This window comes from Podospora bellae-mahoneyi, assembly GCF_035222275.1.
Source record: "Podospora bellae-mahoneyi strain CBS 112042 chromosome 1 map unlocalized CBS112042p_1, whole genome shotgun sequence".
In the NCBI taxonomy this organism is placed as follows: domain Eukaryota; kingdom Fungi; phylum Ascomycota; class Sordariomycetes; order Sordariales; family Podosporaceae; genus Podospora; species Podospora bellae-mahoneyi.
In genome coordinates, this window is record NW_026946359.1 from 3,055,829 (window position 1) to 3,081,813 (window position 25,985).

General features: G+C 52.7%; 8 protein-coding genes across 8 annotated transcripts; 5 read left to right on the top strand and 3 right to left on the bottom strand.

Moving 5' to 3' along the window:
* Window positions 1-505: 505 nt before the first annotated feature.
* Window positions 506-1,071, top strand: QC761_0010440 (uncharacterized protein; the record flags this gene model as incomplete). Its single annotated transcript, XM_062871911.1, has 2 exons — window positions 506-646; window positions 1,033-1,071. 2 exons carry the CDS (start codon window positions 506-508, stop codon window positions 1,069-1,071), a joined length of 180 nt encoding a protein of 59 aa, XP_062737343.1.
* A 284-nt stretch (window positions 1,072-1,355) lies between these two features.
* Window positions 1,356-3,358, top strand: CMK2 (Calmodulin-dependent protein kinase cmk2; the record flags this gene model as incomplete). The annotated part of the gene is made up of 6 exons (XM_062874228.1): window positions 1,356-1,398; window positions 1,498-1,549; window positions 1,619-1,826; window positions 1,896-2,052; window positions 2,109-2,494; window positions 2,565-3,358. 6 exons carry the CDS (start codon window positions 1,356-1,358, stop codon window positions 3,003-3,005), a joined length of 1,287 nt encoding a protein of 428 aa, XP_062737344.1. The 3' UTR covers window positions 3,006-3,358.
* Window positions 3,359-4,876: 1,518 nt separating this feature from the next.
* Window positions 4,877-6,085, bottom strand: QC761_109420 (uncharacterized protein; the record flags this gene model as incomplete). The annotated part of the gene is made up of 1 exon (XM_062874229.1): window positions 4,877-6,085. The coding sequence occupies one exon, from the start codon at window positions 6,083-6,085 to the stop codon at window positions 4,877-4,879; it is 1,209 nt and encodes a 402-aa protein (XP_062737345.1).
* Window positions 6,086-7,761: 1,676 nt separating this feature from the next.
* HTS1 (Cytoplasmic and mitochondrial histidine tRNA synthetase) lies at window positions 7,762-11,406 on the bottom strand. The gene is made up of 11 exons (XM_062874230.1): window positions 11,140-11,406; window positions 11,042-11,064; window positions 10,915-10,974; window positions 10,809-10,856; window positions 10,742-10,753; window positions 10,645-10,673; window positions 10,406-10,579; window positions 10,342-10,352; window positions 10,228-10,276; window positions 9,357-10,178; window positions 7,762-9,289 (listed from the first exon to the last, which is right to left on the bottom strand). Exons 1-11 carry the CDS (start codon window positions 11,331-11,333, stop codon window positions 8,936-8,938), a joined length of 1,776 nt encoding a protein of 591 aa, XP_062737346.1. The 5' UTR covers window positions 11,334-11,406; the 3' UTR covers window positions 7,762-8,935.
* A 186-nt stretch (window positions 11,407-11,592) lies between these two features.
* On the top strand, window positions 11,593-17,534 carry QC761_109440 (uncharacterized protein; the record flags this gene model as incomplete). The annotated part of the gene is given in 3 exon segments (XM_062874231.1): window positions 11,593-11,755; window positions 11,766-17,450; window positions 17,508-17,534. The coding sequence occupies 2 exon segments, from the start codon at window positions 13,476-13,478 to the stop codon at window positions 17,532-17,534; spliced, it is 4,002 nt and encodes a 1,333-aa protein (XP_062737347.1). The 5' UTR covers window positions 11,593-11,755; window positions 11,766-13,475.
* A 724-nt stretch (window positions 17,535-18,258) lies between these two features.
* Window positions 18,259-19,573, top strand: QC761_109445 (uncharacterized protein; the record flags this gene model as incomplete). Its single annotated transcript, XM_062874232.1, has 5 exons — window positions 18,259-18,306; window positions 18,384-18,453; window positions 18,531-18,554; window positions 18,610-19,294; window positions 19,364-19,573. The coding sequence occupies 5 exons, from the start codon at window positions 18,259-18,261 to the stop codon at window positions 19,392-19,394; spliced, it is 858 nt and encodes a 285-aa protein (XP_062737348.1). The 3' UTR covers window positions 19,395-19,573.
* A 198-nt stretch (window positions 19,574-19,771) lies between these two features.
* ATP3 (atp3 gamma subunit of the F1 sector of mitochondrial F1F0 ATP synthase) lies at window positions 19,772-22,137 on the bottom strand. Its single transcript, XM_062874233.1, has 4 exons — window positions 21,217-22,137; window positions 20,408-20,988; window positions 20,208-20,341; window positions 19,772-20,147 (listed from the first exon to the last, which is right to left on the bottom strand). The coding sequence occupies exons 1-4, from the start codon at window positions 21,270-21,272 to the stop codon at window positions 20,019-20,021; spliced, it is 900 nt and encodes a 299-aa protein (XP_062737349.1). The 5' UTR covers window positions 21,273-22,137; the 3' UTR covers window positions 19,772-20,018.
* Window positions 21,541-25,284, top strand: TOP1 (DNA topoisomerase 1; the record flags this gene model as incomplete). The annotated part of the gene is made up of 5 exons (XM_062874234.1): window positions 21,541-22,195; window positions 22,456-22,682; window positions 22,721-24,334; window positions 24,392-25,084; window positions 25,144-25,284. Exons 1-5 carry the CDS (start codon window positions 22,141-22,143, stop codon window positions 25,282-25,284), a joined length of 2,730 nt encoding a protein of 909 aa, XP_062737350.1. The 5' UTR covers window positions 21,541-22,140.
* Between the last annotated feature and the right edge of the window lie 701 nt (window positions 25,285-25,985).

Consider the following 25,985-nt stretch of genomic DNA (forward strand, 5'->3'; position numbering starts at 1 on the left):
CATATGCACCAGCAACTGACTAGTCAGCCACAACGCCGTCGGGAAATCCAACCTCTTCCTCTTCCAAAGGAATAAAGACCTACGGAAAGCCTCTTCAAGCTCCAATTGATGTGTCCCTGAACCTTCATTACTACCCGACGGCAACTGGAAACACCATTCTGTCCCCAAGAGAGGCACAATCTGCACCCATGCAAGGCTGAGCCACAGGGAACCCTGAGAAGCCAAATCGAAGGCCCCATCTGCGGGAGGCGGTGCAGCTCGGGAAAAGACTTGCTCAGTCTAACGAAACATTACCACTCAGATTAACCACCATGCCACGACTGGACTAGCGATTCTCTAGAGTACACCAAATCAGAAAATATCCTGGCCGATTTTCCTCTCCGAGCAGTGGTCAATCGGCCTTCTCGAACAAGGAGACTTCAATCAGATCCCGTCCCGTTAACCCCTCGGTTCCACTGACTGACTCCCCTCCCACCCCGCAGAGAGAGCCCGCCAGGCTGGGCAGATGGCTAGGGTCACACAGCCTGCAGAAGGGGAGATCCCCTGGCACATGTGGTGGCCAGTCAAGGACCAACGCGGGAGACGAAATAAGGCATTTTCCGCTTTTGGTCTTGGGCCTTTTGGTGACCTCCCACGAGCTGAGCATGTTAGGCATGAGGGTACTCGGTAGAAAGAGGTACATACATAATACATAGCCATAGTCATCCCTACCTCTTTATTATCCTGCCGTGTGCTACTACTACTACTACTACTGCTACTACTACTACTTCTTACTGCTGCTGCTCGCCCTGCCTACCTAGGTGTTCATCCAGTAATCGCCAATAACGCCGTTTCCACTTCATCCCCCGTATCCAGTCGCCGGCCGGCGGGGCAGCTAATCATCGCTTGGCAACCCCTCGTCCACCACCTTCCCAGCCCAATTGCTGCCAAGCCCACTCCTTGTGCATCTGCATCTGCCTCTTAGGTGCTCTGCCTCTATGCCTCTGCCTCTCTGCCTCCTCCTCGCGCCGATACCAACCTAAGCACACTCAGGTACCGACGCACACCGTACGCTCTGCCTCAAGCGCCTGAAGGCTTGTTGCTCCCCCCCTCAGCCGCTCTCTACCGTCGCACGCGCCGCCCTCCTTCTCCTCGCTCTCGTCACTCTCTTCCTGCGAACTAAAACACAGCCAGGGGCTCAGGACGTGCCAACACGACATACTGGCACTCGGACACCAAGTGACATCTTCCAGAAATTAAGGTTACTTGAATCGTGCTGCCCGCAGCCACTTCAGAGCCAGAAGCCTCCTCCTACTTTTCCGCTTCTAGTTTTTTTTGCCAAAGCTCGGCACCATGAGCTGTAAGTCACCACCTCCATGTCACCTTCAGCCAAGTTCCGCCATGTCCTCTCGAGCTTCGGTGTGTCCCCTTGTTCTACGTCATGTAGTTTACCAGCTAGCCGGCCGGCCACGGCGCCGGCAAGAAACAGCCCTGCTGATATGAATTTGTGAACCGCAGTCTCGAACATGCTCAATCGCCTGCATGGGCAACCTGAGAGCTATGATAAGAAGTGCGCAAAGCTATCCCACCCCTCGCTCTTTGTAGTAACATGTGTCGCTGATACCTCCCCTCTCAACAGGTCCAAATATCGTTTTGGGCGCACCCTAGGCGCGGGCACCTATGGCATCGTCAGAGAGGCCGAGGGCCCTGATGGCAGGGTTGCTATCAAGATCATCCTGAAGAAGAACGTGCGGGGCAACGAGCGCATGGTCCTCGACGAGCTGGACATGCTCCAACGTCTCAAGCACCCTCACATCGTCAAGTTCGTTGACTGGTTCGAGTCGAGAGTGCGTTCCTCCTAGACAACAACGACTTTGGGCGCAGAGATCCAATCGCTGACTTTGGTCCTCTTGTAGGACAAGTACTATATCGTCACAGAACTTGCCACCGGTGGAGAGCTGTTCGACAGAATTTGCCAACAGGGCAAGTTCACCGAGAAGGACGCCTCCCAAACCATTAAGCAGGTCTTGGGCGCCGTCGACTATCTCCACAAGAACAATGTCGTTCACAGAGGTAAGCTTATCGGTGAAAAAAGGGTAACGACAAGGGGCTAACCACGTCGGGTCCAGATCTCAAACCCGAGAACTTGCTCTACCTTACCAAAGAGGCCGATTCCGACCTCGTCCTCGCCGATTTTGGCATCGCAAAGATGCTCGGCACCAAGGACGAGGTTCTTACCACCATGGCTGGCTCTTTCGGGTATGCCGCCCCCGAGGTCATGCTCAAGCAGGGCCACGGCAAGCCTGTGGATATGTGGTCCCTGGGTATCATCACCTACACCCTCCTGTGCGGTTACTCGCCATTCCGGTCCGAGAACCTCCAGGATCTCATCGACGAGTGCAGCGCCTGCCACGTCGTCTTCCACGACCGGTACTGGAAGGACGTCAGTGACGATGCCAAGGATTTCATCCTGAAGCTGCTGAAGGCTAAGCCTGAAGACCGGTGGTCTAGCGAGGTACTTTCCCCCTCGACCCCCTTTTACCCCTCTGCCCAGTCAACTAACAACTTGTCTTTCCCCCAAACAGCAAGCCCTCGCTCACCCCTGGCTCAGCGGCGAGAACGCCACCGACCACAACTTGCTGCCTGAGATCAGCGCTTATCTCACTCGCGCGCGCTTGCGCAGAGGCATCGAGATGGTCAAGCTGGCCAACCGCATCGAGGCGCTCAAGATGCAGGAAGATGATCCCGAGAATTCGGACATGCCAAAGGATGCTACGTCAGCAGCGAACCAGACGCGTCATTTCCAGTCGGGCAAGAATGCTAACGAAGAGGGCAGCAGCGGTGGTGGCGGCAGCAGTGGAGAGAAAAAGGAGGGTGAGCAAGCAACGGGGGAGAAGCGCACGTTGAGCAAGGCGATCAAGGGGGCTATTTTCCGTGAGGTTGTTATGGCCAAGGTCAGGGAAATGAAGGAGCAGGAGGAGACGTTGAAGGTTACTGGGGAGGCTACGGGGGAGGGGTCGAAGTAAATAATGATGCTGAGAATGTTGGGAGGGGGAGTGATGATACCAGAGTGGGGGGAGATACCGATTGACACACGAAGCGTGCGTGGCATAGCAGGACTTTTTTGGTTCTTTTTTCCTTCTTGCAGGAGAATTTTGATCAGAGCAAGCCTGGTTAGTTGGTGCGTTGGTGGTGTTGGTACCTTTTTGTCGCGCTATAAGAGGTTGGGTTGGTTAAAGGAGGAGGCAATTTAATGATTTTTTTTGATTTTTTTTTTTTGGTTGTCCCAGGAGAGGGTTTAGTCAGTACCTGCCTCAAATCAGCTGTAGGGTTCATGATAGTCAATTATAGCCTATGTTATATCCTCGAGGTACCTATGTTGCGGTTGTGATGGGGAATATTCTCAGCGGCTAGGTAGTTTGTCGATGTCGTTCGTTGGGTTCCACCAAGTGTGTTTTTGGTTTTTACATGAATTTTGTTTTTGATGATCACCTCGTATTGTTTATGTCGGATCGCTCGGAAATAGGCGGGGATGAAAGAGGGATTATCTTTGAGAGGTACCAACCAACTACTGTCGAGGTTTAGGGCGCTTGTCAGAGAAGGATGAAATTGGGTGATTTTCAAGATGTTAAAGAGGTGGTTAAGGGTGGGAGTACGTCACACAGGTTGCATGATGATGGCTTGTTGAGTTCAGTTACAAGATAGATACAGCAAGGGGAGCACAAAGATCTGGGTTGTGGTACGTACCCAGCCGTCTTTGTTTCCAGTTACTACATACTACCCCCTCCAGCTCGAACGCAACAATAACAGCCCGGGGTGGTGATGAGCCCATGCCATGCCAGATGGCATATCAATCTGTTTGTGCTACCATATTCCATCACCCTACTACACCCGACAGGCATGGAAGAAGAAGGATCGAAAAGCATGGAACGTCTTTGTCTGGGTGGTTATTTTTGTTCCCCGAACAACAAGTTTAATTAAGAACCGCCACTTCATACAATCTATCAATCGAAGGAGCAGCCCAGTTTATCGAACTTAATTACCACGTGAAACGCCGAAAGGTCGCACAAAGGTTTGCCCACTATCACGTTCAGCCTCACCTGTGATGGTCTGAGGGGGGGATGAAGCGGCTGTGGGGGCTGGAGGCGCCCCACAGACAACAACAACAACAAGAGAGTAGCCCACCGGGGCTGTCTCACACAAGCATCAGAGGACAGAAGGGTGCATTGGAGACAAACTATCTCCTCGCTGATGAAAGAAAACTGTACATTGAGACCAAAAGATGAACTGCAAAACTGCCGACATCGTGATTTGAAACCCCTTCAAAGACTTCCTATCTACTATCCTACCTCAGCCTGCCATATACACAACCCACAAAAACAACACAAAAGACAAACACTTGAAGAAGCAAATCGTTCTCTCTTTGACTTGTAGTAGCAAGTAATAACCTCAAACCAACGCTCCCTCGCTCCATGCGCCTTGCTCCTAAAACGCTAAGCAGTTGTTGTAGTTGTTGTACAGTAGGTAAGTGTTACTCTTCCCAAATCTCTCCTCCCAAATCGAGCACACACACTCACACACACACCCACACACACATGATCGAAAGGTCTGTACACAGTGGCCGCCACCCATCCATCCCCCTTGCCACTTCCTCCCTCCCCAAATCCAAGAATGTACAAGTCCATCCCCCTCTCTCGACTCTCCCTCCTTCCAGTTTTTGAAACAATACCTCCTCCACCCACCCCTTGCCTGATGCATGAATGCTAATTGCCTGTTGTCTGCCGAATAAAGTCGCTAAAAAAAAAAGTAATAATTCCTCCCAGATATCATCTCGATATTGTTGTAGCGCCCGTTCGTAAACATCGTAAAAGTAGAATGAAAATTGTGAAAACAAAAATCAGGAAAGCTCCGCCATGACCTCGTCGCAAAGCTCCTCATATCGCGTCGGATCAAACCTCGTTCTCTCCCAGTTCATCTTCCGTAACCTCTCAATCCTGGCTTGCTTATCCTCCACCTCACTATTCGCCCTAGCACGAGCAGCAGAGGCAAGATTTGGCGACCTGAGCCACTGGTCCACATTGGCGGAATGACGGTTGAGTTGTTTTCGCAGACCGGAGAGGTGTTCGCAGCAGCGGTCGACAGTCTGGGAGATCATGTACGCGTTTTCGTCCTCTTCCTCTGACGTCACTGATGTGGGGGATGCTAATGACGAGTCGTCATGCTCGTCTTCGCTTTCGTGAATGGTGTGTAATGGATATTCGACCTCCTGGAACCTTTCCTGGAACTTGGGGCTTACTGGCAAGTCGGGCAGCTTTTGCGAGAGGACTGGTGAGGAGAAGTAAAAGTCGTCAAATCCGAGGGTGGGTGAGTCTGGGCGGATCATGGGCTCTGGAATGTTGATCTGGATGGGTTCCTCCTTGGGGAGGGAGAAAGAGACCTTCTTGACACGTTTGGGGGAGATATCCCTGCTGCAGCTATCTTCGCAAGATGAAACGGACTCGGTGGGTGTCTCTGGGGTCCAAGCTCGAGAGCTGCTGATGGAACTTGATGGCGAGTGACAGCTCGAGCCTCGTGACGACATGGATGAGCTGGATCGTGCTTTACTGACGACGGATTCCTCGGCAGCGTTGATGAGGGCGGATGCGCGATTAAAGTGGTTGCGGGCTTGTTGAAGGGTGTCGGTTCTGTGTGAGCTTGATGGGAGAGGTCGGGCGAGAATCTCCAATGAAGTGGCGGCATAGAAGTGAAGATAGATCAGATATACTGGCTCAACCTGAGACTTGCCCTTGATGGCGTTGAGGATTTCCACACATCGTGCTGAGCAGGCCCTGTATCTCTTCTCGATGTGATGTCTCTTGATCTCAGCGATGGCTTTCCTCCACTCCGCTGATGAATAGGGAATCATTGGAAGAGGTGCTGGTGCTGGAAGTGAGAAGCGCTTGACCGGCTTCGGACGCTGTGATCGGTAACTCTGCCATGTGTCGGTATTCTGGGTGGATTGGCGTCTGAGCTTTGGCGCCGTCTCCGATGTTGGTGATGTGTTGTTGGACGGAGGCGGCATCCAGCTCGCTCTGTTGCCGAGCATCAAGGGAATGAGTCCAGGCATGGTGGGCGACGATGGCGAAGCTTTCCAGTCTGGTCTCGTTGGGTGCCGGCAGATGATGAGTTGAAGTTGGATATGTGCCTTCCAAGGGAGCCGGTGAGAAAAAGCTGAAGTGAGACTCTCCACGCGCAAGGAGGCAAGGCCGATAGATATTGCTAGTCACGGTGGTCTGGACAGGCATGCGCCCTGCTTTGACTGTAATGAAAGCCGAAGGGGCCACAGGAGATGGCCGAACACGACGCTGATGGCAATTCCCTTTCGGTAAATTGGGGTGGGTTAGGACAGGGAGCCCTGAGATGAGACGAGTGCTTGACAGCTCTTGACAGTTGACCGAGGGTCCGGGAGAGGGTCCGGCTGGATTTTAGCTCTTCCCAAGCAAGCGGGAGCCCAAGCTTCTGGAAGGTCTCCCTGGTAAATTGGATGCGATGCTGTGTCAATTTTGGAAATGCGTCCGAAGTCCCCGGGGCCCAGATGCGGGCAACGGAGGTGTGGGACTGGCACGGGACGGCGGACGGCCGGATGGTCAGTGATCACCGGTGCTGCGAAACGGGTGTCAGGTGTATGTAAGGGTCCGGGAGTCCGGGACCGTCTTGAAAAATATTAGCCTGATCCGGGACCAGTTGACCAGAGTTGACCAGAGAATGTCGGAAACACGGGGTGCGGTTGGACGTCCAGGCGGCTGAATTGATCCAGAAAAGGTCAAGGAGTGGATTTCAACGGCGACCAAACGCGTTGAGATGGATAGGATGGGACGAAGCTGAACAAACACACTGGCGGCGGTGAGAAAGAGCGAATTCCAAGTTGTTGGTCGAACGAATGTGAGGCCAGGTGATGAAGCAAACAACGGCAGACCGAGTTCCTTCCAGAACAAAACCAGAACCAAGAAGGAGGACTTGCTGGGGACGAGAGCGAGGGGATTCAATTTTTAATATGGATCACCTCACCCACCCACGCGCGCGCGGTGACAGGAGGCGGCATCTTGTGCCTTCCAGCTTCCTAGCTGCATGACGCCAGAGAATCGGCGCAATTTTTCTGCAGGCCCCCAGCAGAACACCAGTGGCTGGATGGCCGCCGGGCCCAAGGGAGGGCTCGTGCTGCGAGCTAAATTCCTGCAGGGGCTCGAGCCCGGGTCCCGTTCCCCTGAGCCCTAACACCAAACGGGAATAGGGGCACATCCCCCCTGAAAATGATCCTCTGTCAACCCTGCTAGCTTTTGGGTCTCCCCCCCTCCCGGAACTGAACGCGAGTGGACAGCTTCGTACACGGCGTGGATCGTGGGTCTCTCTATTGCTTCTTTTGGTTCTCGGGCTTTCTTCGTTATCTGGTTTTTTTTTTGTCTTGCTTCAGCACCACGATCTGTGTCACGGCAAGCAGATTGTTTTCCGGTATCACAGCAGTCTCCCAGCTCCCACAAAAACACGAGGGCGCAGGGACTTCTCGTGGGAGGTGTGCTCTGGGAAAACTGGGTATGTGATAGTGATGATGGCGCCGCACAAATGCCTTCCCAGCTCACTCATCATTCATCCGAAGATCCGGCCTCTTCTCACCATACCAACCCTCACACCATACCTTAGACAACAACAACTCTCTCCTCTGCTTCCAACTCAGACCAAAGTCCGTTCGCATCAAACACTCCATATCTTGTTTGCCAGCGCCACACCTCGTGAAATAAACCGTTTGCATCGTGTTGTCTGTCTGTCATCTGTCATCTCATCTCATCTCATCTCATCTCAACTCTTCTTGCTTCTCACCCGAGCGCCACACCCGCGCAAATCTTGCCAATCCTCATCACATCCAACTTCCACAGCCTTCCCCCATTCATGTCTCTTTTTTTAAAAGCCCTCATATCAATTCCCATGTCACGGTATGTAAAACATCGACAATCAGCCATCTCTACCACTCTACCCAGGGCCTGAACCAACACCGAGATTTCGTGCAACCCCCCATCCTCATGCAAACCCCCTTCCCAACCCTAGTCCAGAGACGAGACGGGAGCTCCCTATCAAAAAACCACCTTCGCTACCACTCATTATCAGAACGTCGTATCAACACCACCGACAACAACCCCGCGCCCCAGTGCAACCTCAACAAACAACAGAGGGGCAATCTCAACCTCATACGGCACAGACAAAAGCCAGCGGCTCAGCATGAAAAACACCCAAAGAAAGGAGATGATGATGTTCAATACATAAACACCGAATGTATATCCCCACCGACCACCAAGTTGTTTTCTCTGGGGCGACGGCCACGCCAACGTCCAATACCACAGAGAGGAGGGGGGGTGTATATGCCACCAGACTCTTCCCATTCACATCAATTCCATCCCACCACCACCACCACCACCACCATCGCTTCCAAAACTTACATCCCATTACTACCCATAATAAACTCAAAAGTCAAAACACCAACCAGAGCTATGACATTGTAGCTGCAAGCCTTCAACCGGAGAGCCCAAAGCCCAAAAGCCCTTGACCACTCCCCATCATCCTCGCACCGCTATGACCCCTGCCAAGCACACCGGCTTCTCCCCCCAGCTCAAAACACCAACAACCAGCCGGTAGGGTCTTGCGTGTGTCGCAGGTTTTGTGGGGGAATCCTTGTTGATAAACTTCCATCGTGATCGGGATAGCGTCTCAGATTGGGTAACCATTAGACCAGTGGCGTGCCCAAGTACCCCAGACTAGAACGCTTCCAGTTCTCTCTGTCCTAGTATGCAGCGGTATGGGCAGAAAAGTCACGCAACTTTTGAATATACCGTCAAAAAAACATAGGCTGTCTAATATCCCGCTAATAGCCATCCCAACCAACTTTTTCAATATGATTTTTGTTTCTTCACATCAAGACATCTCGACTTTAGTTCTCGACCTTAACCTCCTCCCCCCCCTCTCCCTCCTTAGCCAGCTGCTCAACCTTCACATCCTCCCCCTTGATCCCCCCCACAACCCTCAACCCCTCCGCCTGCTCAACAATAGCATCCAGCTGCTTCTTCCTCTCAATCCTCACCTGCACCTCCTTGGTCAAGTTCTTCAAATCAATCAGCTCTCCCTCCTTCAGCGGGTGATCCTCCGGCAGACCCATCTCCTTGATCTTGATCTTGCCCTGAGCCAGCTCGTCCTCTCCCAGAATAAGCGCAAACGGCACACCATTCGCCTCGGCAGCCTTGAACTGGTTTTGGAGCTTGGGCTTGACCTTGTAGAGGAACTCGGCCTGATTGAAAATGTTAGTCTGCGGCGACGGTGATAGACATTGTTAGTAAGAGTGGTGGTAATCTTACCTTGATGTTAGCGTCCCACAAACGGGCCGCAATCTCACTTCTCTCCTTCAGTAAACCAGTAAAGTCCTTGCCGCCACCAAAGGCCATGACGAAGACATCAACCTCGTTTTTCCTCTCCTTCTTGGCCTGGTTCGCCCTCATGATGGAGAAGATACGGTCGATACCGAAGCTGATACCCACGCAAGGGACCTGGGTTTTGCCAGAGAACATACCAACGAGGTTGTCGTATCTTCCACCAGCAGCGACGGAGCCAATGCCTACTGTCGGGTCATCAGAGCGATCCTCATCTTCCCCAGCCTTGCCCTTTTTCTTCTTGGATTTTTCCGCCGAGGCATCAGCAGAAGCAGCAGAAACCTTGGGGGCTGACCCCTCGGTGACAACCTCATAGATAACTCCAGTGTAGTAGTCCAGACCTCTGGCTAGTGAGAGATCGAACGAGACACTGTGGCCGGCGTTGAAGGCGTCGAGGTAGGTGAAGAGGAGATCCATGTCGGCGAAACCTTGTTGCATCGAGGGGTTGGCGGCCAGCTCCTCGTCCTTTTGCAGCTGCTCGAGCAGGTCCCGCTTGCCCTTGAGCACGACGTACTTTCCGATCTTGTCGGCAATCTCTGGCGCAAGTCCCTTCTCCTCGACCATCTCCTTGCGGACATCCTCCCATGGCATCTTGTCAAGCTTGTCGACGGCGGACGAGATGGGGCGGATGGAGGCCTCGGGAACACCACAGACCTGGAAGATGCCATCAAGAATCTTGCGTGAGTTGAGCTTGATGGTGTACTTTCCTTGCCAGCCAAGGCCCTCGAAGACTTCGTTGATGATTCTGATCTGCTTGCGTGTTAGCAGTGGTCAGCCAGTAATGGCGATGAATACGCACGATCTCGGCGTCTGGGATCATTGGGTCGTAGAGTCCAGCAATATCGAAACTGTAAATCAGTTAGTGCTTCCTCAGACGATTCTTGATAGTCTGTAATCTCCATCGCCCACGTACTCGCATTGATACTAGGACTATGTTAGCCTTGCAGTTTTCAGGCAGTGAAAAGGGGCCGACTTACAAACTCTCTCATACGGCCCTTCTTGACCGCAGGCTGGTCTCTTCGGTAGACCTTCGCAATGTGATAACGCTTGATCTGTGAAATGTCCTTGTTCATCGCCAGGAACCGAGCGAACGGGACGGTCAAGTCGTATCTCAAACTGCAGAGCTCGCCGCCCTGATCGGCAAGGTCATACTGCAGTATATCTCGTGTTAGTTATGCCTTGTTCCCTAATGAGACATGAGGTGAGGCTGACGAACAATGAGCTTGCTATCCTCTCCATATTTCCCTGTTGGATGCGGTTTCCTAGTCAGTCATAGATCCTCGGTTTCTGTCATCGATATCGCCGTTTCGTACCGGCAAGAATCTCTAGGGATAATTGTTAGTCAATGCGCCAGCGCCCATGTCAACAAGGCTCGCATACCCTTCAACTCAAAAACAGGAGTGTCGATTGTTACACCGCCGTGGCGCTCTTTTGCACAGTCAGCCCTTTCTCTTGTCCTTGGCATGCTTGTTCGTCCATTACATACTGAAGACGTTGGTGATGGTGTTGAAGATCTTCTCCCTCAGGACCATGTCCGCGCCGGACCCTGCAGAAGCGCATTAGTATAAGCCAATATCGAGAAAGATACTCGGCCGAGTTCGAGATTGACGCACAGTCTCTGGTGCCCTTAGGGGTCCTATCATGGCATTGATTAGCTCACATGTTCAGGGTCGAGGATGTAGCACCAGAAAAAGCATAGGAGGTGCCGTACTTGATCTCGAACTTGGGGGCCTTTGGCGCCATGTCTTCGATAGCGGGGTTGATGTCCTGGGGTCTCGGTGACGAGATGTGGAAGCACCGTCTGGAAGCGGGAGCGGAGAGGCAGGTTGGGCGGAAGGTCAATGTCGGGGCCAGTCGTCGTGATGGTCGAACAGACCGGATGGCAAGTATCCACGAGCTCTGCATTCAAAATGTGCCGGTGGGAATTCGAGCGCTGCGGGGTGACTCGATTGTGCCTCGCCTTGTCGCAGGTTGACAGGAAAACCTTCTGCAACAGCTGCAAGGCTGATGCCTGACTAAGAATCCGGAAGCCATCTCATTGGCTGTTCCAAATGGATGTGAAGCAAGAGCGGGCGCCGGGACGTATTAGCGGCTGTCAATTGGTGCCCGGCTTTTGGAGAAAGTCCCACTTGGAAAATAACCCCGCCATATTTTTCCTTTGCCATATAAAACGACTTTGACAAGATATTGAGATGAAGATTTCCTCCAAGATGCCCGCTTGATTGTGCGCATCCAATTGTATATTCTCAATTTACTCGCTAACACGGACTTGTTTGCCCTAGAAGACCTCTTCCAGGAGGGACTCTTGAGAAGCCCATACCTTTCAAGACTCTACAAGACTCTACAAGACTCCAGACGACTCACACCACGATCCCCACATCCTCATACCTGCCACCACTTTCTCATCATATTCGGTCCTGATTCTCAGACTGGGAATAAACTTCAGGAACGTCAGAAAAGAAACCGGCTCCGATCTAGCAAACGTTCCGTAGCCGCCGCTAATGACAGGTCTACTGAACACAGTTGTGCTTCTAGGACTCAGCATATTCAGAACCGACATGTACGAGGGACAATCACCGCCACATCGAGATGGCGGTCAACATAACAGTATGAGGCTCTGCTGTAGAACGTATACTCGGTTCCATCGGATATCTTTGGTCGTCGAGGTGACTCTACTAACAAGTTACACAGTGACTCTACTGCTCAACTAAGTTGAGAGTGTGTGATTCATTTTCGCGGCCACTGTATCCTGGACCGACCCAAGGGATTATAAGGTTTCGGTAGCCGCATCCGATGTTGGACAAGTTGACATCGTCTGAACGGACTTTTACCCCTTCTGTCAAAAGATGAAGAGAAGTGTCGAGTTAAAGATCGCCCTGTGCACCGCCAGATCGCATCCCGTGACAGTGGGATTTATACTGCAGAAGAGCACCACCACTGGACTGGTTCCCGTATTTCGCAATTGACTCAGCAGTCCGCCGCCGCCTCTGCATCGGTCTGGAACAGCCAATCTCCTCCATGTTTGAACCACCTTTTTTAATTTTTTTTTAGGTGAATCCTTGCAGTGGATCTGAAAGTGCCGGAGAAGGCTTGCCAAAAGAGGCTCGTCGCCAAAAACCCCTGGAATACGGTGGATACGGCATAGACGGTCCGGTATACAATGGACAACACCGACTTTTATGGCGGTAGATGGTATCTACAAACTGTTGATGTTGCACTGTTGAGTATATCCGAGTCTTGTCCGATCTCGACAAAATCCATGGGGTTTTCGATCGCATTCTGGACATCGAATTGCGGGGAGAAATCGGGGTAAGACGGCTGAAAGTCCAGACTGACACACTGGCAGCGTGGTAGCAACCGCTTAATCGCCCGGAGACGGGCGCCGTAAGCATGGCGCGAACGGGGGTGACAGGGGAACGAATGCTGCCTCTTGGCATCAAGAGCTGGGATGATGGATAGTGGCCAAGAAGCCAAGGGGACCTGGGCTTGCTTCTGGCCTGCTTCGTTTGCTCTTTTGAAAGTTCCCATCTGGACCGACACGAAGTTCAAAACAGAGGCCTGCGCTCCCTTCGAGGCAGCAATAGCGCTTGATTAGAACGCCTTGCTGACAACCTTGCGACGACTTACCCCTTACGCAATTCCTCGTTGCTCAGGCTCTCACTTACGTACGCGTGTGGATCCAGTCCTACAAACAATTCCTTGTCGCTCATTCGTTTGTTCCCCAAAGCTGCCACAGCAGGAGCTCCGATACAACGCAGGCAGTCAATATACCTCCCTTGAGCACTCGGGCTTCAGATCTGTTCGTTTTCCGTATCTTCTAGGACCAAGCTTGTTGTGTCCTTTACCCGCATAGGACCTACAGAGTCTTTGACAGATATCTGCTTAACACTTATAAGGCACAGCCTCTCTCTTGTTGTTTGTTTCCCTTTTGGACGACATCAAGAACAACACGCGGCTCCACAAAGCCCCTTACCCCTTTTCTGACCACCCCAATGCTCTCTTGATTGGTATTAGCCAGTCCAAACCTCTTCTCATAGTCCATTCAAAATGGCAAGTGAGGTAGAGAGTATAGGGAAATCAGATCCCACCCAAGTTTCTGAAAACAACAAACCGGACTCTCTCGATCATGCCACCAACGAAAAGAACGATGCGCCTGCTGTGACACCACCACCCAAGGACCCTCAGGCGCGCCCTGAAAGAGAGGCTACTTTCAAGGACTACCTACGGGTCTTCACCTATGCGACAAAATGGGACTTTGCCATGATGGTGGCCGCTGGCGTGGCTAGTATCGGCGCTGGTACCACGATGCCGCTCATGAACATTGTCTTTGGAAGACTGATTGGCGACTTTAACAACTACTTCACCCCCGCTGCTCAGTCACAGTCGGATTTCGAGGCACAAACCAACAAGATGGCGCTGTACATCTTTGGTCTGTTCATCGCCCGCTTCGGCCTCAACTACATCAACAAGTTCTGCTTCCGTCTCATCGGTATCCGCATGTCTGCCGCTATCAGATTGCATTACATGAGATCTCTCTTTGGCCAAACGATTCATGTGCTTGACTCGATGCCCTCTGGAGCCGCAGCCAGCACCATCACCGGAACATCCAACACGCTGCAGCTCGGTATCTCAGAGAAGCTGGGCACCTTCCTCGAGTTTTCTTCCACCATCACCACCGCCATCATCGTCGCTTTTACTTACGATTGGGCCCTCGCTCTCGTTACATCCTCCGTCATTCTATTCATTGCTTTGGTCATCGGCACCATGCTCCCTTTTATTCTCAAAGGTCAAACAAGGCTCACCAAGGCCGAGGCAAAGGGCACATCTGTCGCGACAGAGTCCTTCAGCGCCATCAGAATGATCAGTTCCTGCGGCGCAGAGTCTCGCATGGCGAAGAAGTACGCCGAATGGGTCAAGAAGGCGAGACAAGCCGCCCAGTTTTCCTCTCCCTTCTTCTCGATCCAGTTTGGCGGCATATTCTTTGGCCTGTACGGTTCTTTTGCTTTGGCTTTCTGGTACGGGATGAAGTCTGTGGTGGAGGGACGGATCGACAACATTGGGACGATCATCATTGTGCTCACATCTGTGATGATGATGGTCATCTCTCTCGAGCGCATCTCCACCCCGCTTATTGCGGTTTCAAAGGCTATGGTTGCTGCTGCCGAGTTTTTTGCTGTTATCGATGCGCCAAAGCCGAAGATGGGAACGCTCAAGGAGCCGGATGTGACTGCGGATCAGGATATTGTTTTTGAGGACGTGGTGTTTGCTTACCCGAGTCGGCCGTCAAAAAAGGTGCTGGATGGGCTTAACTTGAGGATTGCGGCGAATATGAACACGGCTATTGTTGGGCCTTCGGGGTCGGGGAAGAGCACGATTGTGGGGCTGATTGAGGGGTGGTATACGCTTCATGATCAGTATGTTATTGCCAAGGCTGTGGCGAAGGATCCGGCGAAGGAGAAGAAGGAGAAGGAGAAGGAGAAGAAGAGGAAGGAGGGGAAGGTTGTTGAGAAGAGTGAGGATGAGGAGGAGGATGAACCGGCGCCTATTGATGCTGAGGATGTTGGTCCTCCTGTTGAGCTGAGCGGGAGTATTTCGACTTGCGGGAAGGAGTTGGGGGATATTGACATCAAGTGGTGGAGATCGCAGATTGGTCTTGTTCAGCAGGAGCCCTTCCTGTTCAATAATACCATCTTTGAAAATGTCGCTACTGGGCTTATTGGGACTGAGCATGAGAATGCGTCCAAGGAAGAGAAGATGAAGTTGGTCAAGGAGGCTTGTGCTGAGAGTTTTGCTGACGAGTTTATCGACCGGTTGCCGGATGGTTATGAGACCCAGGTTGGAGATTCCGGTGCCAAGTTGAGCGGTGGGCAGAGACAGCGCATTGCTATTGCCCGGAGTATCATCAAGAAGCCCAAGATTCTGATTCTGGACGAGGCTACCTCTGCCATTGATGTTCGCGGAGAGCGCATCGTTCAGGCTGCGCTCGAGAGAGCCTCCAAGGGCCGCACCACCATCACTATTGCCCATCGGCTGTCTACCATCAAGAACGCAGATCGCATTGTTGTCTTGCAGAACGGAAAGGTCGCTGAAGAAGGTACCCATGACGGTCTTCTTGCCAACGAGCTCGGTGTCTACTACGGTCTTGTTCACGCCCAGAAGCTGTCGCTTGGTGAGGACACTGGCGAGGATAACCTCCAGGAGGAAGATATCGCTGCCGTTCTGACGAGGGAGAAGAGCGCCGCAATCTCAGAAAAGGACGGCACCAAGAAGAGTGTTCCCGTTTGGAAGGATCGCAACCTCATCAATGGTTTTGGCAAGCTCCTGTCAGAGCAGAAGAGCAGGTTTCCCTTCTACATCATCGCCCTCATCGGTGCCATGGGAGCGGCCTCTGCTATTCCCATTCAAGCTTACCTCTTCGCTCAAGTCGTCGGCGTCTTCCAAGACCCCCTCAATCTGCTGGAAGGAGCCACATTCTGGTCCAAGATGTGGGCTGCCCTCGCTGCCGGCGTGGGCTTCAGCTACTTCCTCACAACCTACGTCTCAACCAGCGTCGAAGGCTTCATCTCGGCTGCTTACAAGCAAGAGTACTTTGAATCAATCCTCTTCCAACCCACATCCTACTTTGACAAAGACGACAATGCCACTGGCCAGCTCACCGCCCGGTTATCGTCTGACCCTCAGGCCTTGAAAGAAATGCTCGGCATCAACATCATGATGATGCTCATCGGCGTCTTCTCCCTGATCGGCGCCCTTGCCATCTCCTTCGCTTTTGGCTGGAAACTCGCCCTGGTAGCCACCTGCGTCACCGTCCCTATGGGTTTGCTGGCGGGGTACTACCGCATCCGTTACGAGCTCCAATTCAACGCCATGAACGAAGCCGTCTTCCAGGAGTCGTCCAAGTTTGGCGCCGAGTCCATTTCCGCCTTCCGCACTGTCAGTGCTCTCGTCATGGAAGACAGCATCTGCAACCGGTATTCCAACCTCCTCAACGGGCACGTAACCGGCGCGTACAAAAAGGCTCGCTGGACAACCTTCATCTTTGCCTATGCTGACTCTGTCGGGCTGGGCTGCACCGCTCTCATCCTCTGGTACGGCGGCCGTCTCCTCGCCGCAAGGGAATACGACGTCATCGCCTTTTTGGTTACCTACATGGCCATGATCCAGGGTGCTGAGTCGGCCGGTCAGTGGCTTTCCTTCGGACCCAACGCTGCGCAGGCTGCTGCTGCGGCGAACAGGATTTTGCAGGCGAGGGATAGCAAGATTAAGGATTCCATCTCCGCGGCGGAGCAGATTCCCGACACGGAGGGGGGAATTGCTATTGAGTTGAGGGATGTTTTCTTCAAGTATCCCACGAGAGACGTTTCCATCTTTCGGGGTTTGAACATCACGATTGAGAAGGGCCAGTTTGCCGCTCTTGTTGGTGCGTCTGGGTCGGGGAAGACGTCGATTGTTTCGTTGCTGGAGCGGTTTTATGATGTGGATAAGGGGCAGATTTTGTTTAACGGGAAGGATATCTCCGAGGTTAATGTTTTTGAGTACCGGAAGTTGTTGTCGCTTGTGGCGCAGGAGCCGTCGCTTTTCCACGGGACGATTAGGGAGAATATTCTCCTGGGTGTGGACCCGGAACAGGTCAGTGAGGAGGAGCTGCATAATTGCTGCAAGGACGCGAGTATACATGAGTTCATTATGAGTTTGCCTGAGGGGTATAACACGAATATTGGGAGCAGGGGTGTTAGTCTGTCGGGAGGGCAGAAGCAGAGGTTGAGTATCGCGAGGGCGTTGATTAGGAATCCGAGGGTGTTGTTGTTGGATGAGGCGACTAGTTCGTTGGATTCGGAGAGCGAGAAGTTGGTCCAGAAGGCGTTTGAGAGGGTTGCCAAGGGGAGGACGACGGTGGCGGTGGCGCATCGGTTGGCGACGATTCAGGGGGCGGATGTGATTTATGTGTTGGGAGAGGGGAAGGTGTTGGAGAAGGGGAATCACAATGAGTTGTTGAGGAAGAAGGGGGTTTATTGGCATATGGTGAGTCTACCTTGCTTCTGAAGACATGTGTTTGGGGTATGCTAACACGATGAACAGTGCCATAATCAGGCTTTAGACCGTTAGAGATTTCGATTCTTGTTCATGACTTGACAATATGGGGGGGTTTGAGGTGGTTTTTTCTTGGATATACTTTTTTTTCTTCTTTTTCCTTTTTTTTTTTTTTTTCGGGATTGGGCTTTGAGGTCGACATACATCCAACTCATTCTTATATAGCAAGCGAGCGAGCGCGCATCTTGTTTTTATAAATATTCCACACATATAAAAGATATTCTTTTGGCCAAGATGGTGTGCCACTTTCATGCCAAGTGCGTCCATTGAGGTTTGCTTGTCGGTATTGAAAGTTCATGAAGAATTAACCATCCTGATCAACTAATTAGTTTCAACAACTTTCTTCATTTCAGTCTTCAATGTAAGTTTACTACTTTAGTCCATCAACTGCCAAACCCTCATTTACGTCACTTTTCGCACCGGTATAGTCGCGGCAACCCCCCACCTTAAGCTCAAACAAGCTCTTATCTCTCGCCAGCTTCCCCTCCATGGTGTCCTCGGAGAAAGCGATATCCTGCCGGCAGAGATCGCTACCACAACCGACAGGTCTCATTGGACCCTGATGTAAGTGCTGAAGATAAAGGCAGAGGAGCAGAACAGGATTGCTGCATTTCCGCTGAGGGTTATAAGGCCTGGAACCTTTTTACCTGAGCTATATACAGACTGCCTCTCCCAGGCTCTTCTATTTCCAATTGCCTTCTTGATTTGTTTTTGTTTTTGTAAAGTTTACATCAGCGCCATGGACTCGACAGACGAATTCAGCCCCTATCGTGAGGATGGAAAGCTTGTATGTTCCTCCTCCCTTTCTTTTGTTCATTGAACGTGGAATATGACCTCGGAAACTAATCAGATCACCAACAAAAGTACGGCTTCGTCTGCGTAGTAACCGGCGCCTCCCACCCCATAGGACAAGCCATCATCCAAGAGTTAGCCGGTAAGCAAAATATCCCTCTCAATATTCCTATCAGATAATCCACAACCATGTACTAACCACTCTTTCTCCATCCCCAGCCCACGGAGCGGCAGCCATCTACGGTAACTCCCCCCCTTTCCCCCCCCCTTTCTCCCGATAACTAACCCCCGTACCTAGCATGCGACCACCCCCCTTCCTCTAACACCACCACAACCGCCCAATCCACCTCCCTCCCCTCCCCTTCCCCCTCCCACCACCTCACAAAGATAATCCCTTACCCCACCTCCCCTCCCTCCCCAGCAATAGAACACGAAACCCTCGCCCTAATCGACGAGATCCTCGCCTCCTTCGGCCGCCTAGACATCTGGATCTGCTCTCCCATCCCCCTCCCCTCCTCCCCCCCGCCCTCAATCTTTTCCACTACAACCCCCATTTTACACTCCCTCTTCGAAACCCACGCCCTCGGCCCATTCTTCGCGTTGAAGCACGCCCCCGCAGCAATGGGCAAGTTATCACCCCAAAAGGGGGGCTACCCGAACGCTGTGAGGAAAACGCAAAAATACGGGAGTATCATCACTGTTATTGGTGGTGAAGGGGAAAAGGGAGGCGGGGTGGAGTACGAGATGGTACGGGGTGCGGTTTTGGGGGTTGTGAAAGGGGGGGTTGGGGTGCTGAAGGGGACGGGGGTGAGGGGGAACGCGGTTTGCGTTGGTTTTGTCGGGGAAGGGGGGGAGGAGAGGGATGATGTGCCGCTTGGGAGGGCTGCGAAACCTAGGGAGATCGCGAGGGTGGTTGGGTTTCTCGCGAGTGGGTTTTCGAGTTATGTCACGGGGGCCAGTTTGGTTGTTGATGGGGGGGTTAGGTGGGTTGCTCTCTTTGATGTTGTTGTGGTGGTGAGCGTGACTGGGATGGCTAACAAAGTGAGATATAGTGCTATGGGTCCGAATATTGTTCCCATTTAAGGTCTGGGCGGTTTACTGGCGAAAGAGATGCTGGAGCAAGGGAACCTATTCATTACCTAGCTTTTGGGGGATGGTTCAAGAGAAGCTATGTTTGGGATCAGGATGAGGAGCAATAACCTTGGAGGTGTGTCAGGCAACACAAATATACTGGTTTTGTTGATCGTTTTTGTCTGTTATCACGTAAGTTTCAGAGCAAGCAAGTCCATGGATGGTGCTCCAGATCAAGTTTACGCTTGGCCCATGCACACCTAGAAAAGGGGCAACAGGTAGCAGTACTTACCAGGGATTATACTATTCCTCCCCAAGTGGTAGGCTCTTGGAAAGCTTATAGACGGCACACAACAACAGCGCAAGCGAGCGATAAAGCCCAGCTGACACATAGCAAAAGACTACGTTTTAGGGGTGGATTGTTGGTTGGTACACAGGAGGCCAGCGGCAGTGCTCGCACGATGCGATACGTCAAGTGAGACTCTCTCAGAACTAGTTTATACAAAGGGAATACAACTGCCTTCCCTTGCCCCACATCTCTTTTTCCTGCTCACTCTCAGTGTATGGTTGATGATGGGAAGAAAAAGGCGAGCTTCTATCACGCAAAGAACCGCTTTTTTGACACTAAACGGCAATTTACATGTCCGCAGAGGCGGTGGCACCAGTGATAATTTCAACCAACTCGCCGGTAATGACGGCCTGGCGGGTGCGGTTGAAGAGAATCTGGTACTTGCTGATCATCTCACCAGCGTTCTTGGAAGCGTTCTGTGACGGGTGGGTCAGATACCAGTTCATGAAACTCGTTTGAGTAAAACAAAAACTTACATCCATGGCGTTGCGGCGGGCAGAGATCTCGCAAGCGTGACCCTCAGCAAGAGCCCAGTAGAGCGAGTTGGCAAGGGTGTACTCGCGGAGGTTGGGAAGGACACCCTCCTCGACCTCGAAAGCGGCAAAGTTGGCTATTACAGCAAAAATTAGCCAGAGGTTCATCAAGACATTCATGCATCGCGACAAGGTCTACGCACGGGAGTTGGCAAAGGCCTCCTCGGAAAATCCCTCAATGATGGTGGGCTCGTAGCTGGTGGCGTTGATGAACTTGTTGTAGAGAATCTCAACCTCGGAGTAGTCGCCTTGGAGCTGGACGATCTGGTCGACGATGGACTGAGCCTCGGTGAAGGTGGGGACGTCCTTGCCAACACCAGAGAAGTTCAGGACGATGTTCTTAGCATGCGTACGGGAGAGCTGGGCCTTGGCCTTCTCGCCGAGGATGACGAGGTCGAAGTTGTCCCCCTCGGTGGCAGCCCTTCGGCGGATGAAGCGGGCAAGACCAGAGTGAACACCACCGCAAAGACCCTTGTCGGAGCTGCAGACGACGACGAGCTTCTTCTTGCCCTCGCCCTCGAGGGGCTTTGTCTCGGCCGACTGGTAGACCTTGTTGCTGGTCTCGCCGTAGCTGCGCGACTCAGTCATGGCACGCTGGGCACGGTTGAGCTTGGTCGAGGCAACGATCTTCATCGTCTTGGTGATCTTCTCGATGTTGCGAATCGACTTGAGGCGGCCCTCGATTTCACGGAGGGTAGCGAAGGTGGCGGCCGGAGCAGCAGCCCTGCATGTCGCAACCGTGGGTTAGTATTTTGTGTTCTTGCTGCATTGTCCTCTTTTCTTTCCGTCTTCATCTATGCCATCTTCCCCAACCCGGAGATGCTCTCTCTCCACCAGACCGAAATATATCGTGTGTTGTTGTGCTGTCGGTGCTGCTCGGGCCTCTCGACGGCTTTTGCTAGGGAGCTCGGGGCATGACGAAAAAGTCCAGGGAAAGGCATTTGCAACATACCGGGAGGAGGCGGCAGCGCCGGCTCTCAAAGCCGGACGGGCAGCTCTTGACAGCATGGCGAAAGGATCTGGGTATAGTTCTCTGCTGGCTGGCTGTGGCCCCGGTTGACCACGATAAATGTGCTGGCGTCAATTGAGCAGCAGCAGCGGGAGGTTGTGGCTCAATCGATCGGAGGTGCAATTGGCGTGAGAGGTTTGCTGAGCTTCGGCTCCACACGGACCACACCCCATCCCGCTTCCTGTTCGTGCCTCCCGTCCGCCCTCTCAGCCTGTTGTGGCTTGTCTTTCCGTGTTTCCAGGGTTCCCGGCAGTGGGCGGGGCGCCACAGAGGCTGGCCTGCCAGTGTTTGACAGCTGGCAGAGACCGGAATTCCAGTGTTGGATGCTCTCTTCAGGGCCCCACCAGCAAAGATGGTACTAGCTTAGTCATGGCTTGCTTTTCTCTTCACGCTACGAAACTTGAGCTGCGTGTCTGCGAAGAAGGCTACCTTACCAAGGCTGGCCAAGTGTGGATCCCCCCGTGGCCCATAATTATCTTTAACCTCGTCCTGTCGCCCCAGCTCTGCTTGGATTCGTGGAATCCCTCTTTTTTCCCCTGCCTGGTTCTTCCTTCTCACCTCACACGTTCTCTGTCTCATGCATTGCCTTGCCCTATAGACCAGAGGCCGTCGACTGCGCGTCTTTCCCTCATCCAAAAACCCCCGACTTTCCCTTCAGGAGCCGAGCAACATTCCTTCCCCTTCCGAGAGCCGGCCTTTCTTACAGGACTCGGCCAGTTTTGCTTTTTGCGAATCGCCCATTTTCCAGACTACGCCTACCGTCTTTGACGACTGCGCCGCTTCGCACCTTCCTCGCCAGCCAACTCCGCTTCGTCTTGTTGACCGATCGATTTAATATCAATCAAAACTCGGCAATCAAACTTGATCATGGCTTCCGACAGTTCTGACGATGACAGGCCTTTGGCAGGCACGAACGGTCACAGTAAGTTTAACTACTCGGTGCCAGAGAAGAGATATTCTCTCGCTCTGCAACACCAATTTTTCGCCCCTTCAGGTATGCACTGTGACACGCCCTGGTATTCGTGCCAGGTTGACGTGGCACAGTCCTCACCGCGAGCTTTCGACTGCTTGCACTCGCCTGCCTTCTTGCAGGCCTCGTGCAGTTGAATGCTATTGTTGCTTGACGCGCAATCGAAGCACAACTACGGCAAGAAGCAACCTCACTGACATTCTCACCATCAGAGTCCGCTCCCAAGATCTCACCAGCCACCGACCGCAAGATGGATAAACTCGCTTCCAGGGCCCGTCCGGCGCCCCCAAACGTCTCGATTCGCAACGGCCCTGTGGAAGACAACGCGATGGACATCGACACCACACCCAACGGAGGCCCCAAGCGGAAAGCGCGCAGCTCTGTTGGTCAGACGGTCAGTTACAAGGACGAGTCGGACAGTGACGATGGCGCGCCTCTGGTAGGTCATCTCGGTTATCATGTGTACAACTCCTTTAGCTTACCATCTCCCAGGCCAAGCGTCAAAAGTCCAAACACAAGCAAGAAGACTCCGATAGTGACGATGAGCCAATTGCGAGAAAGAAGAATGGCGCCAGGTTGCCTCCTTCCATCAAGAACACCGCCATGGTTGATTCCTCTGATGATGATCAGCCTCTTGGAACCAAGATCGCTCAGAGGAAGGCGGCGATTGAGAAGTCTGCTGGCAAGAAGAAGCCGGCTGCGAAGAAGGCGATCAAAGACGAGTCGGATGACGAGCCGCTGGCTAAGCCCAAGAAGCGTCAATCAAATGGTGTCTCAGCCGCGAAAAAGACCAACGGCATCAAGAAAGAGGAGTTGGATTCGGATTCGGATGCCCCCATCGCCAAGAAGGTGAAGAAGGAGGCTCCTGCCAAAGCCAAGGTCAAGGCCGCTGCTGCTCCTGCCAAAAAGGGCAGGTTGGTCAAGGAGGAATCGGTGGCCAACAGTGCTGCTGACGAAGAGGAAGAGGAGGAGTATCGGTGGTGGGACGCGCCAAAGAAAGAGGACGATTCCATCAAGTGGACCACCTTGGAGCACAATGGTGTCCTCTTCCCGCCCGCCTACGAGCCTCTCCCCAAGGATGTCAAGCTCATATATGACGGCACGCCGGTCAATTTGCATGTGGATGCCGAGGAGGTGGCGACATTTTTCGGTGCGATGCTTCATTCCACCCAGAACGTCGAGAATCCCACCTTCCAGAAGAACTTCTTTAAAGATTTCAGGGATGTTCTCAAGGAGACCGGTGGTGCCAAAGACCAGAATGGCAAGCCTGTTGACATCAAAGAGTTCGCCAAGCTCGACTTCACCAAGATCTTTGAGTACTACAAGGGTCTCAGCGAAGCGAAAAAGGCTCGCCCGGCTGCTGAGAAGAAGGCGGAAAAGGCTGAGAAGGACAAGTTCGAGGCGCCCTACATGTACTGCAAGTGGGATGGCCGGAAAGAAAAGGTGGGCAACTTCCGCGTCGAACCGCCTGGACTTTTCCGTGGCCGTGGTGAGCATCCCAAAACCGGCACTGTCAAGAAGCGTGTCATGCCTGAGCAAGTCACGATCAACATCGGCAAGGAGGCCAAGGTCCCAGATCCGCCGGCCGGACACAAGTGGAAGGCTGTGCAACACGATAACAAGGCGACATGGCTCGCCATGTGGCAGGAGAACGTCAACGGCAATTACAAGTATGTGATGCTGGCTGCCAACAGTACCGTCAAGGGCCAAGCCGACTACAAGAAGTTTGAGAAGGCTCGCGAGCTCAACAAGCATATTGCGAGGATCCGAGCCGACTATACCGCTGAGCTCAAGTCCGAGATTATGGCTGAACGACAACGCGCCACCGCCATGTATCTCATTGACAAGTTTGCGCTCAGAGCTGGCAATGAGAAGGACACCGAAAACGAGGCCGAGACGGTAGGCTGCTGTTCGCTCAAGTTCGAACACGTTACGCTCAGGGAGCCCAACACGGTTATTTTTGACTTCCTGGGGAAAGACAGTATCCGCTTCTACAACGAGTTCACGGTGGAACGGCAGGTCTTCAAAAACTTGAAGCTGTTCAAGAAGCCTCCAAAGGCGGATGGTGATGACATTTTTGACAGGCTCACAGTAAGTTTTGATCGCTTTTGAGAAGGGCCCGCAGCTAGTCACTAACGCATCTGGCAGACCTCTCAACTCAACAAGCATCTCTCCAACTACATGCCCGGCCTCACAGCAAAGGTGTTCCGTACCTACAATGCCTCCCACACGATGTCAACACTTCTTCAATCTCTCTCGGTCGAAAACAGGACCATGGCTGAGAAGATCAAGCTGTACAACGATTGCAACCGTGAGGTGGCTGTGATTTGCAATCACAAGCGTACGGTTGGCGCAGCCCACGAGGCGCAAATGGAGAAGCTTGCAGACCGCATCAAGGGCCTCAAGTATCAGAAGTGGCGCACCAAGATGATGATGCTTGATCTCGATCCCAAGCTTAAGAAGAAGAAGGGTGCCGAGTACTTTGCACTCGACGAGGACATTACCCAGGAGTGGCTCTTGGAACACCAGAAGTTCCTTGTGGAGGAGCAGAGGACCAAGATCCAGAAGAAGTTTGAGAAGGACAACGAGAAGCGCGTTGCCGATGGCGAAGCTGAGTTGGACGAAAAGGAGCTCAAGGAGCGCCTCAAGGTGGCTGCGGAGCTCGAAGCCAAGTACAAGAAGGAGAACAAGACCAAGAAGGTGGAGGCCGAGGGCAAGGGCCCCGCCGTCGAGAAGCTTGAGGCGGCCGTCAGCAAGTTTGATGAGCGCATCAAGACGCTCGAACTGCAATGTGCCGATCGTGAGGGCAACAAGGAGGTGGCCCTGGGCACATCCAAGATCGTGAGTTTTGTCGCAATGGTCTTGTTTCCGATGTTTCGTACTAACCTGGTCCCTTCCAGAACTACATCGACCCCCGTCTCACAGTCGTTTTCGCCAAGAAGTTCAACGTTCCTATTGAGAAGTTCTTCTCCAAGACGCTACGCGACAAGTTCAAGTGGGCGATTGAGTCGGTCGGCGACGACGACACGTGGGAGTTCTGAGCACACGTATAAGATCAGCTCCTTTTATCTATCTATTCTAATGCTGTATACTATATATCTTGGCCAACCTTCGCTGCAAGCCACCTTTTACGATATTCACGCATTGCATTCCAGACGACCACGGTCCGGCTACCCACATATTGGCCCCTTGGCTACACGGCGGGCTTCCGCCAATTGAGGCGAGGCGCAGTTTCGACGTTTCCCACTTTGCAATCTGGTCTGGGGCGACTGGCGTTGGTTTATGGGGGCAAAATTGAGTTCAGAGGAAAGAGGTGAAAAAAGAGAGAGGGGATGGATGTCCTATAAGGATCCCAAAGGAGTAAAACACCACAGACAGTTAGCATGAAGAAGCGTTGAATTATATCATGATGCGATGCAGCGGTTTCTTGCTTGAACATCAGGAATTCAGTGAAGTCATTGTTTCATTCTCTGCCAAGGATTCCATGCCTGATGACAGCAGAACAGATTCCAGTCGTGCTTGGGTTGCTCGTACCGAGATCTTGCTTGTTTGACCGTTGGCGATTGCATAAGGTGGGTTTCGCCAAGACCTCGCCCACACCAGCCACCCGATGAATGGCTTGGCGGGCACGGCGGGCGATTCTGTGCCCGGCGACCCGCCAACTTTTCTCGCCGAGTTTCGATCCACATTCCCAACCTCCTCTGAAAACTAGACGAGCGGACGCGCCGCAATCCCTGCTGAG

Excerpts from the sequence above, each read along its gene's own strand:
- HTS1 (XM_062874230.1), bottom strand. The coding sequence starts at position 11,333 with ATGCAGAGCTCGTGGATACTTGCCATCCGGTCTGTTCGACCATCACGA. Across the intron at positions 10,857-10,914 it reads CACCATCACCAACGTCTTCA|AGCGCCACGGCGGTGTAACA; the intron begins GTATGTAATGGA and ends ACTGTGCAAAAG. Across the intron at positions 9,290-9,356 it reads TGTGGGACGCTAACATCAAG|GCCGAGTTCCTCTACAAGGT; the intron begins GTAAGATTACCA and ends ATTTTCAATCAG.
- ATP3 (XM_062874233.1), bottom strand. The coding sequence starts at position 21,272 with ATGCTGTCAAGAGCTGCCCGTCCGGCTTTGAGAGCCGGCGCTGCCGCC. Across the intron at positions 20,989-21,216 it reads GGCGCTGCCGCCTCCTCCCG|GGCTGCTGCTCCGGCCGCCA; the intron begins GTATGTTGCAAA and ends TGCGACATGCAG. Across the intron at positions 20,148-20,207 it reads CCCGCCGCAACGCCATGGAT|AACGCTTCCAAGAACGCTGG; the intron begins GTAAGTTTTTGT and ends CACCCGTCACAG.